The sequence below is a fragment of the Dermacentor silvarum genome, chromosome 9 (genome assembly GCF_013339745.2).
Source record: "Dermacentor silvarum isolate Dsil-2018 chromosome 9, BIME_Dsil_1.4, whole genome shotgun sequence".
Lineage (NCBI taxonomy): Eukaryota > Metazoa > Arthropoda > Arachnida > Ixodida > Ixodidae > Dermacentor > Dermacentor silvarum.
This window is the reverse complement of record NC_051162.1, coordinates 119,975,961-119,988,390: the sequence shown is the minus strand read 5'-3', so window position 1 is coordinate 119,988,390 and position 12,430 is coordinate 119,975,961. Positions and strand designations below refer to the sequence as shown.

At 44.7% G+C, this 12,430-nt stretch overlaps 1 protein-coding gene across 3 annotated transcripts in view; it reads right to left on the bottom strand.

Annotated features, from left to right (window-relative positions):
* Positions 1–1,300: 1,300 nt before the first annotated feature.
* Positions 1,301–12,430, bottom strand: part of LOC119464171 (alpha-crystallin A chain) — a 46,138-nt gene continuing 35,008 nt past the window's right edge. For all 3 annotated transcript variants that reach the window (XM_037725027.2, XM_049656458.1, XM_037725028.2), the window contains exons 2-3: positions 8,372–8,658; positions 1,301–6,714 (exon numbers count right to left, since the gene is read on the bottom strand). In XM_037725027.2, the coding sequence (XP_037580955.1) occupies positions 6,235–6,714; positions 8,372–8,617 (726 nt within the window). In that variant the 5' untranslated portion in view covers positions 8,618–8,658 and the 3' untranslated portion in view covers positions 1,301–6,234. The remainder of the gene's footprint in view (positions 6,715–8,371; positions 8,659–12,430) is intronic.

Genomic DNA, 12,430 nt, shown 5'->3' with positions numbered 1-12,430 from the left:
ATATGCTCCTCTACAGACTGAGGTTAATGCATTATAAATGCCCTGAGGCCCTCCTACAGATCGCAGTTATATAGATCACAGCCCTGTGTGTGTTCTTTATGCGGCTTACTGGGGTAATTGTAGTGTTAGGAAACGTTGGCACTGTGGACATAATGGCCGTGACATTTCAAAAGGGTGGAGTCATATGTTTGTTGAGCGATGTCAATGCCGCAGTGGTGACCGGCTCATTGTGGCCGCCGAATGGGACAGTGGACGCTAACCCGACCTTTCGTTATAATCAGTACGCATGATAACGTCAGATTTGTTGTGCATTAAGTTTTGAAGTGCCAGTTTTGAAAGCCTTAATATGGAACCACCCTTTCGGTAAGCGAAGAACTGTTTGGCTGAGTGTTTCAAAGCGTGCGTGCGTGCGTGCGTGCGTGCGTGCGTGCGTGCGTGCGTGCGTGCGTGCGTGCCTGCGTGCGTGCCTGCGTGCGTGTGTTTGGGTGTGCTTGGGTGTGTGTACTGTCGCCAAATGTTGCCCACCTGTGAACCCCTAAACAATTTTAACAGTGGAGTTGTTTTAGCCGGGCGTAATGCGTCTGCTGAATCCGAAAATGTGGGCCGATCGTGGCGTTTGTGCTGAAAGCGTCCAAGCGCAATGGCATATACCCCTGTAAACTAGCGAAGCTGAACCTGGCTAAGTCTAGCCAAGCATGGTTGGGACTACTTAAGCTTAGTTAGTCATCGATAACCAGTCGATAGCCAATCAATAGCAAATCCGCGAAATTCCGCAAAATGCTGGGTATGACTTGGTAGTGCTTAGCCTAGCCCAAATACGTGGCCATTACCTTGCGATAGCCAATCAATAGCTAATTGATAATCGATGAACAATCAATATATTTAGGAAAATGCTGGGAATGACTTGGTAGTGCTTAGCCTAGCCCAAATACGTGGCCAATACCTCGCGATAGCCAATGAATAGCTAATAGATAATCGATCAATAATCAATAAATTCCGGAAGAAGCTGTGGTTGACTTGGTAGCCTAGCCCAGAAGCCAGGACCAGCTACGTGCCCATCAGCTCCGCTCTCTTTAGGATTGCGCCCCCAGTGCAAGCTACGCTATTATTTTCTTTTTCCTACGTATAGTAACAAGTGCCATGCTACTCAACGTATAATGTAATTCTTCTTCTTATGAGGGAAGTAACTTTTATGACGGAAAACGGATAAACCCAGAGCAAGTGGCTTGAAGAAACACTTCGGCATAATATCGAGTGAGCAACAGGTCCGTGAAAACCGCCGAGACCAAAAACCATAAGAAAGGTTTTCGAAACGTTTATTTGGCATTCGGATTGCACATATTTTTCAACATCGATGCGATAAATACACAATACGTGCTTCGAAAACAGCTGCGTTTTTGCTGAACATTGTGTGCTCTTAACCAATGCCATAATGTCATTTTAGTTTTTCTTGCATCAAGGACAACAATCTTTGTGTACTTTTGTACAGAAATAGCAATCTTTCTAACTTATCAGTAGTGAAAGTAGTGTTAACTGTAGCACAGTCCTCTTATGAGACACAAATATGCTTTCTCGCGTTCAAAACAAAGAAATTTTAGCATTATGCATTTCGCTGAAGCGCTCTGCAATCTTTTTGGCATTTGGTATTCGTGTGCTACATTGGACGTACTACTATTACACGATCAGAGAGTTTCAGAAGTACAAATTGGTTCAAGTTTTCAATGAACACAACAATCAATGTAGTAGAGAGCAACGTTCGCAGTGTAATGCCGCATTTAAACGTGGTAACCAACTACAAGCATCTGAGGCACATCACAGCAAGGTTTATGAGACATTAAAAAAGAGAAAGCTCGCGCAATTTGAGATCTCGCGCAAGGAATCCGTGCACCGCAATGCTGAGAACATCTCCACAAATGTAAAAGCACTATCAGACTTACCTCCAACAAGAGCGGTTTAACTTTAAAGAACGCTGGCTGTCAGGAGTAAACACCGAATGCTTTGAAAGGAACGCGAATAAAGATTGCACATTCAAGGCACGCCAGCCAGAAATCTACAGAACCCTCCGCAGGAGAAGCAAGAAAATGCTGAAGGCATGATCTGGTCAAGCATCATGGCGACAGTACGTGTAAGAGACAAGCTGCAGAACTTGTGATCCGGCGGTTACAACATACGCGCGCAAATAAACGTTTTGACATACTTTTGTCTTCTGAACGCATGACTATTACACTCGACCTGGGGTCATATAACGTAAAACTATTCCAATGTGCTTTTTATTCACAACTCCTGACGTCAAACTTACGTAACCAGCGATCGGGCTGGCGACCCGAAGCTTTGTTTGACGCAAGCAGTGAAACGCTGTCCTTGTTTATAGGAGGTCATTTTTGTTTGCTTTGAGAACGAATAGCATTGTCTATCTTGGCAGGTTTTTCTTATCTATAGTTGAGAAAGGCGAGGAGCACGCAGCGAGATTCGGTAGGACCTAGCTAGAGCAGTGAAAGTAGACAACCGGAAGAGGAGGGTGTTGCCGGCCTCTGCGATTGGCCCGCTTCCCCCTGCGTGGCTTGCCGTGGCTCGTCGAATATATTGGCGGCGTGCAACGGAACGTTAGAAATGCCGCTAAAGTAGGTCCTCAGCGCGGAATAGTTGGCAGAGCACTGTAAACGCGTCGAAAGGGTTGGAGAGCGTTATACTGCCATGCCGAATTGTTTATTATACGCAACTAAATCCATGGCCCCGCCAGCTCCGAGTATAGCCAGTGTCCGAATGATCGGTAGGCAGACATCTATTCCTTTCGAAACGGGGCAGTCTCCAACTATTCCGAAAAAAACTTCCGTTTTGTTCGCCTTATTATTTTCACCTTTATTGTGCACACGGCGCTAGTTTTCGCGGTATTGCGATACCGTGTGACAGACAGGCCAAATGGGCGCAGGCCGAATACTTTTTTGATCAATAGCGGAGGGCCAATGGCAAAAAAAAGGTGTAGAATCGGAAATAACTATTTTTCGTTTGCAAGGTCTAATAATGCACATTCAGCGTGCACACATCCTATAAGATGGGCAGTTATCGCGGTTTTCGTGACGTCGTGTGATAGAAAGGTGAAGTGGGGGTGGCTCGAAAAAATATGTTTCACCCATCGTGGAGGGTCGACTGCAGAAACGGCACAGAAACAATTTGGAATAGCTTTACGTTATAGCGCCCCATGCTTTCATTGCCTACTTGGTAAAAATTGCTATTCGTAACGGTGAACAGCGAAGGAAAATAAGCGTATTTGTCGTCTGATCGTCCTTACTGTCTTTTGTATGTTTGTTTACGAACATTCAGACATGCAGGTTGTCTATTCACACTTTTAGATTACTTACCATAGGGATACATGAGAACTTGCGGTGCACAGGGTACCAGGTGTTAACTGTTAACTGTTTTTGGCGTAAACGATGGCAAAGAGCGAGAAAAGAAGCGCAGTGTGCGCTTAACAAGAAGCAAAATGCACGATCAACTAAACTCATTGCAAATCCATGATCTGTAAAAATCGGAATCAGATTTCGTTATATCAATGTTTCAGTATTGTTACAGATATTTGGTGTACAAAAGGAGGTCCCATAGCCAAAGACCGCATCAGAGCCTCCTTCGCAAAACAATTGCTATAGTTAACAAATCAGTTGGTATTTTCTTTGCAACAATCATCCTGTTTTTCTGTCTCTCTAGCTTTTCAGTGCAGCTTTCACTGTTAACAGCAGCTGGATGTTATTTAATGACAAAACTTTTTTCTCATTCGCATAAAATGACTATTTAGCGATGTAAAAATAAATAACAAAAAGTAATGCCCTCATGTACATTGCCAACTACTCACCTACCTGTGCATTTAAAAATGAACCGTGGTCATTGTAGATTGCTCACCTATATACGTGCGGTATTCTGTCTTGTAAGGTTAAAAACATACTGTTTGTCAAACATATACGAAGGTGTATCAGATATGGCATAGAGTACAGATGACTTCTTATTGTTCGAAGAATTAAAAGGAAAGCGTCTGTCATTGTTCTACTAGCCCTCAATAAGTAAACCTTTAGTCCTTGTAACGTATACAGTAATGCCCATGAAGTCATATTGTAAAAGTTTACTGGAATAGAGGGAATATGTCAACTTCCACTGCTATAGCAACTGTTCGACTGTTAAGGTTATATAAAGACGTATTTGATTATGACATGAACGGTACCACTTCAACATGTTTTGGCTCACTTTATTCCCTTATTACGTACGTCACGGCGTAAACGTAACGACGCACATTGACCTTGCACAACCACCTAAACAACTTTGCATTTTTAACATGGTGATCTCATGTAGTCTTGAAAAGTCTGGCTCTCATGATTAATCTAATGATAGTCTAAGGCGCTTCCAAACCTCAAATATCCATCACGTAGCACGTAAACGTTTGTGATAAAATTTAAGGAGTGCGGTAGAAACTAGGTTATCTGTGCATAAGTGCATCTATGTTGAAATACGTGTTGACATAAGTTGTACAAAATAAGAAGGTATAATTAAATAAGAAGACATGTTTAACGAACACAATAATCAAGAAGGAATTTGCTACAATGGTGCTAAAACAGACACGCTATAACAACAAAAAATGTGCATATGTTTTAAACTTTTTTACACGACCAACAACATGCATAAATATTAAGTTGTAGGGAGAATGTAAGTTGCTCAGTAACATGCAAACAACAACGCAGTGAAAACATTCCTAATTAGGTTCCAGCCAAAGTTTCTTTCTATTTGTTTTTTAGTTTTCAGTACATATGGTCACTCATATCTCAAGCCCACATAGTGCTTCAGAAAGTTGGCTTTCCCTAACAATAGCGACATAAGGTCTTCAGCGTGAACTAATTTTTAATCTCTACAAAAATACAATGCCCATTAACAATTCACGAAACCCTAATAAATATATTGACTGCTATTCGCCAAGTTGAAATTTTCTGTAACTTCAACAAAGTTTACACGTCAAGACGTGTGAGAGAGAGGATGACATCAGCATGGATGTCATATTTTGTCATTTAGGCCAATAACTTCCTGTAACATGGTTGTCAGACACTTCGGCATAACAGTGCTTTTTTACCACCGTGCTCTATTGTCAAGTTCTGTCCCGAACCCGAAAGTAATAAATGCCTTGTATAGGGTTTTTAACAAAACACAAGCATAGCTTCAACGCACTGTACACATAGATTTGGAACCAAAAGCTAATAACCATTTTCTCCTAGTGTCCAGCAAATGTACTACCGAATTAACAAGACGCACGAAGTGCCAATGTCTACTTTAAACTGTCTTTCGAATCTGTCACACGGACACTCTCGCCAGCAAAAATTATCGATTGTTATTGAATTTTCTAGGCCTCGCTCACATGTATCTTTCCTCTTTAATGTAAGACATTGCGAGTGTTCTGGTAATTTCTTGCCTTTTTTCGCATCAAAGGATCTATCTTATTTTAGAACCTTAACCATGATATCCGTCACTTCACCAGTACATACCAGTACACTCCCTTAGAGAGCCAATTCGAACACGAAGCGTAGGCCAGCCTACGCTTCGAATCACGTAGGCCAGCCTGCTTAGAATCACATTTAACTATTAAAATATTACGCTTTAATTTGACTCCTAAAGTTATTCTTGGGTAAAGCGTTGTACGGGGAGGCACTCCTATGGTTGTTTACGTGACACCACGATTAACAAACCACCTCAGACAGTCACAATTCTAGTTCGTGATTGAAAGCGAAGATTTCGATAAGGCTGTTGGTGGCCTCAAGCGGTAAGATATTCTGAAGCTTAATGTCTCGGCAGACCAGAGTAAAACATGAAGCCAGCGAAGACGTGCAGCGTTCCATGTGCCAGGTGTGGTGTTTAGTGTGATGACCTATCAGAACCTCCACCTCAGCGTGTACGACTTCAACCTTCAAAATAGTAAAGCAACGCAGCAGACCCGAACAAAGGGAAGAGCTAAGACACATTATGTGTCTTAACTCTACCCTCCGTTTATTCCTTTCGTGCTGCTTTACTTTTCCTATTGTCGAGCCGGCTAAACGAAGCTTCCATTCTTGCTAAACTTCAAGCACCTTTCAGGAGGCTCAAGCCAGAACATTGACACAGCGAAATGACACCTAGAAAATCCAAGAGTTCGATCCGCAGCAAGGCTTCGGTTCGGTCAGCATGGTGGTAGCCCGGGACGATCCCCGTGACTCTAGCTGTACTTCTCTACTTGACCTTGCTGATGGCGCCAGTGCTGGTCCCAGGCCCCATGCCGTTCTTCAGAAAGGACGACTTCGACGACGTGGTTGTCACCATGTGCGTGCTCGAAGACGTCCGGCTCTCCGTTCCCGCCGTGCTCCCGGAGCTCATGGCCGTGGTCGCCGTCGTCGTGGTCTTCTTGCCCGATGTACCAGGAGCGCTGGGCTGGTGGTTCGTGCCGGTGCTGGTGCTGGTGGTGGCAGCGTTCGTCGAGCTCTCGACCACCGTAATGGGCACGACCCGCTCCTGGCCGTGCGGCTTGTCGCTGCGCTTGGGCGCCTCGATGATGAGGAACCCGTCCGAGGTGATGGAGCACTTGACCGCCTCGGGCTGCACGTCCTTGGGCAGGGTGCACTTTCGCGTGAACTCGCGCGAGATGACCCCGAGCTCGTCGGTGCGCTCGCCGTGCTTGCCGTGGATCACAACCTGGTTGTCGACGGTCTTAACCTGCGTGAGTCACGCCCGGTGTTTATGAGGCACTGGTGCAGCCAAAAGCATTTATGTAAGAACCAATTCGGATGGAGCATAATCTGCACTCTAATGGAATCTTCGACTTACCGTTTGGGAACTCTCTGGAGGTGCTACAGTTTGGCCGTGTAAAGCAACAAATAAGCTTCATTACGCAATGAAGCCGGCTTCAATATGTTTAATAAATCCTGATTAACTTTTAGAGCATGCATGCTGATCTTCGAAATACGAATTCTCTCCTTTACCGAACACGTGCAGTTGCCGGAGCGTTCTGAAACGGCCAGTCGGGACTGTCATTTAACAAAGGGAGTGCTGGTATTAGCTTTTGGAGTAAAATATATAGCCTCACATTTAACTCTTTTTTCGAGCGTTCGCATGAATTAACTTCGATGGAGTACAATAGCCATCAAGGCTTTCTGGAGCATAGCAGTGCCGTCCGCTCCGGTTTCATTTCATTTCATTTTATTTCCTTAAAGACCCCGTAGTAGGGGTATTACATAAGGGATGGGAATACAACAATACAAACAAGTGTTACAATGCTTTCAATTCGTTAGATAAAAACGTTGTTAACGTTTTTATCCGGTATTCATAAGTGTAGTCTAGTGCTTAAGTGCTGGCTCAGTTAAGGTTAAATGAAGCTGTTTATTGAACTACTTTTCTTAAGGTAACTTCTCGCACAGTTACCTCAACTATTTCTTCCGTCTACGAATGTTTTTTTTTTTGGTGTTAATTGGATTACTTAGCCTTCAGTTATCTAGCGCTTATTTAGTTAATTTTTACAATAAATAATTTCGAGGGGTGTGCGAATAGTTATTTTCGAGACCGATTCTAATACGAATCGAATAGTACCATGAGCAAATCGAATCGAAAATCGAATTCTCTTGGAATAGCTTTCGAATAATGACCAGCCGCGCTATCACAATATAAAACTATGTTCAGATCCTAGTATTCTTAAATTTAGCAAATGTATGTCATCGCATACTGCATTATGAAGCGTTGTTCATTAAAAGCACAAATGTAGCATTCAATGCTAACAAGTAGTTCCTTCGCATGCACAGGGCTCTTCAGAGAGTGAGAATGATCGCCGTACAACCTGCAATGTATGGCCACCTAAGCGACATCGCCTGCTCAACTAAGCAAGTTCTCATGTTTTATGTCTTTACTATGCCCGCAAGCGTGAAAGTTTACCACACTTGCGCTCAAGCTTTATGTTTATTTCGGCGCAGTTGACGTTTTAATATATTGGAAAAGTACTCGAAAAATATTCGCATTGACGAATACTGACTATTCGCTTGGAAGACCTAATCGAACAGGACACTATTTGATTCGTTATTCAATACTTTCCAACATTCGCACACCGAGAAAGATTTTCTTTTGTGGCATTGCAATATCTTGCTTTCTATCCGGTGCCAGAGTTGCAGTGTTTACTAACTCCTTACCACTTTCTGTAACAGTGTTTCAAGCTTGCTCAAGATTCCTGCAAATTATTATCACGCTCAAACAAAACAATAAAATTGCAAGACGTGATACCGAAAAGGGGAAATGTTGGACTGGGTGAGTTCCCTATCTTCCTTTTTTTATTCTCGTGTATAGTATTGAAAAGTGTGGTGTGTTCTTCTACTAGTCCTCTACCTACCTCGAGGTCATCGCTGTCGAAATGGCCGACGTCCAGTCGCAGGCAGAAGCGTTCGGAGTCGTTGGAGAGCGAGGTCCACACGGAAGGCTTGAGCGGACTGCCGTCGAACAGCCTGCGCCGGATGTCGTGGTACCGGTTCTCGTAGCACCGGTACTCGCGGTCCAGCCGCGAGTACTGGTCGTTCAGCCTACTACGAAGGTCGTCCAACTCGTCCGACAGGCGGCTGCTCGTGAACAGCGAGGACATGGCTGTTCGTATGTTCTCCTCCGCACCCTTTAGACCGCAATCTGAAGGGGAGAAATTAAACCAAATCAATTAAGTATTTATTAAGGCGAAAGCCTTGCATGTCTCATTAGTGAGTCGACTGAACGAAAACGCACCGGCGACACGAATAGCACAAAAAGAGTACAAAAAGGCTAGGAACCCTTGACCTTCGGTGTGAATTAAGGATACGAACCCTCGACCTCTGGTTTGAATTAAGGCTACGAATCCTCGACCTTGGGTGGGAGTCGAACCCTAGACCTTTGGAGCTGAGAGGGATGACTAAGTGAAGTACACTAAGCGAATTAAGTGGTACGTGTACGTCATGCGTCCGTCTTCAATGCTTCGGCACTTGGGCTTTCGCCTTCCCGTCGTCTTAGGGATAACATAAGAGACCTTGTGAGTTTTTCAACATACTCTGTGTTCGGAGCGCAGACAAAAAACCACAATTACAATGGCTTGACGGGGTCTGCGCCTCCGGTGGCATAAAGCACAAGGCTTGAGGCGAAGTTGTAAAAGAGGTATAAGCTGTAAATATTAATGAACAAGTTAGTAACGGTACAACAATTTCTGATGGCCTAAAGAAAAGAAACAGCAACAACATAAAGCACAATGAAGCTACAGCATATGCAAACAGATAGAGGCTCATGCTTGACGTTCTATTTATGCAGGCAAGGCAAGGAATCGTTCGCTATAGGATAAAGCTGAGAGCGCGCCGACACATAAGACGCGCATTTAAGATCGACTATCAAGTGGAGGCGAACAAAGTTTAGTTTTCTGATAAGCTCTTCCCCTATAAGAAGCATTACTGTTCTTGCTACAAATGCCACAGAATCAGAAATCAAGTACCCATAAACAGTTATTGCCGTATTATGACAGGCCATTCGAGATAATTCTACAGCAATAACTGCCTTGAGCCCCTTCTTGACACATATCGATGTCCGTGTCGTCGAACGTAACCGGTATCGGCTTCAAATTGGGAAGAAGGAAACGGCATCCCCCCCCCCCCCCTCCGCCGTCCCCCTCAGGATTAGCCGCCAATTCCGCCGGGAGCCAGGCGAAAGCACTGCAGCAGAGCTAATAACGGCTTAAGGAAAACATGACGTTTGAGGCATCCAACGAGAGCGTCCCAACGCGCCGAATGCAAAACACATAGAGATGTCATAAACGCGTTTTCCCTCGCTTCTCGTGCGACGCGTATAGCATACACGAAGTCCGTCAGTGCATTTCCTCGAATGGCAGGGTTTTTTTTTTATCACTCCCTTCTCGTCACACGGCTGTTGTATGTAAGATATACTGTGAGGACGTGCGGCACCGGGTGACAAACTCTCTCGAGGACGTCATTCCACAAGCGAATTATGGATAACTTTGACCTAGTTGCTCTGTCGTATGTACGCAGATAGTTGTCTCCTTTACACTCACCTCTCAGATATTCTATATCTCCTACGCCCCTCCTCCAACTGCTGACCGCCGTTCAAGTGCCAGCAGCAATTTACTTCCCCTCTTATCATTTATTTATGTTTAAAAAAGACATCCTATTACCACACTTCATATGGCCAAACTAGGCCTTCCCATAAGAATGCAAGTGAACGCGAGTTATTCGAAGCGAAATGAAACGTTAGGCCAACTAACGCTTTAGCTCAAACTTCCTGCAGAAAGGCAGCTTTAGCGCAACTGGTCGGGTTCATGCAAGTCATATTAGGAGTGATTTGGATCGCCAGACGTGAGCAATCACTAACCTGGCCAGCGGAGAAGGGTGCCAAAATATTCAACAAGTCAACTGAGTCAAAGCGATCACGTTGCCGTTATGTAAAATTTTGTCTTTGTTCTGCAAATTATAGGGGGCCTGAAACACTTTTCTAACTAATCATAGAATGGCCTCGCTATTAAAGTACGTCGTCCCACGAATGTCATGCCGCAGAATATATTGATTCAATATGCAGGTTGCTCGAGCGAATACTTTCAAAAATTTGTAAAGGTTGCCTGCGGCAGATAGCACAATTCTAGCTCATGAGGTGGTCTACTCGAAGAGGCTGACATTATTTGCAAAAAAAAATGAAACGCATAATTGACTGATTAAAAAAATTCACGAATTAAGTTTTTAACTAATTATCTTATGGGTCATATTGCAATGTACAAATTCTAGCCGTGGAGTTCCCAAGGCGGATCCACTTGGAACGAATTCCCAGGATGACACCAGTTTCGAGATATTAATTCCCGAACTTTGCGGAGAAATGCATTAGCGCTACAGTTATACTTTCTTAACAAAACGTCGTTTTATGCAATGAAGCGGAAAAGTAACTGGAATGGCACCGATACCCAGCTTGTCTCTTCGTCTCTGCCAGCGCGCTGGAAGCTGCACAGCGAAGAAGCCAAGAGGGCAAAGCCCCGGACAAAACTTTATTGTCGCGGCGGCGAAATGGCTCGTCGCGACACCCCGCGGCGGCCGCGGTAGACTACTAGCTCGCCGCTGTCATCTCGGAGTCCTCGCTCAGCAGACGCAGCAACACGCAGCGCAAAGATGAAATTGTTCGTCTGTCTTTTTGAGATCGCACACGTATGCAGTTTTCATTGCCTTAACGCAAAATCAGCGATTATGTATCGCTGAGCATGTTCTCGCGATCACGAAATCAGCCAATAACGTTGATGGACCAAATGCTTTCGATGACGCTGCATGACGCGCATTGCGGATGAGAGAGCAAGCGTCTGTTGACCGCTTTCCACACGAGATCGTACATTTCATGCTGCACGCAGTGCAATAATATGGTGCTCACATGTTTACAGGAGCCTCATTAATACATCGGCAATGTCTTTTGTTTTTGTTTTTTACAATGCTCAAAAAGTGTTTCACGGTCCCGGAAACATTTGTTTTTCTTCGTCTTGTTGCGAGCAGCCGCGACAGAACGGCCACCGCTAGCACGGTTGTTCCTTGGGGCCGGCCAGCTCATGCCTATATAGCTGTTCTATTATCAGAATATACACTTTCCTACAAAAAAAAAACGACATATGTTCTTTTACGCGGCATTCGGGGCACGCCCGTGGAAGCGCTCATTGCATTCCATCGCATGTAAACGTATTGCACAGCGGTCTAGGGGTCGACAAAAATATCTCGAGCGGGGGGCGGAATGGACTAAATTAACGGTGTCTTGCCTAGAGTGTCTGGTATGCAAACTATGTAAGCGAAGGCCACGGCCTCGGCAAACAAAGGCAAGCGCCGTGGTTTAGTGCGGAAAACGAAAATACGCCGACTTGTAGAGGAAGTGCAAGTGGACGCTTTTTCGCGGAACGAAAGAACGGCACGCGCTATAGAACAAAAGCAGGGCGTTGTACGGCTGACTGGAGAAGAGCGCGAAAGCCGAGCCTACGCAACCGCCGTGAAAACATACGAGCAGTGGCAGATGAAAGGGTTGTTCGGCGAAGTGAATCAGTGCTCTTTGGTTAAATCGGTTGCGAAGTGCTCACTTGGTCTGCCATACATGCTTTTGCGCCTCAATATCAGCCAGCATTTACGGCGAAGCTGTAAAAGGGACTTCCACGACCGTTTTTCGTGCGACGATTAGTGAAGGCTGACGGCGTGCGGCGGCGCGCTCGATATCAGATGTCAATCAACGAGGAGCCAGCAGCTCAGTCTGCGTCGGAGCGGCCAATTGGCTTCGAGACGCAAATATTTAAAGTTTCAGAATAAAGGTTTTCAATCGTACACCTCATTGAAATAGACCACAATTCCTCCGCGTGGCTATCTTATCCAGTAATTCAGGATTCTTGTTTCTCTCATCGCGTTGAACCGGTGCCTCTTTG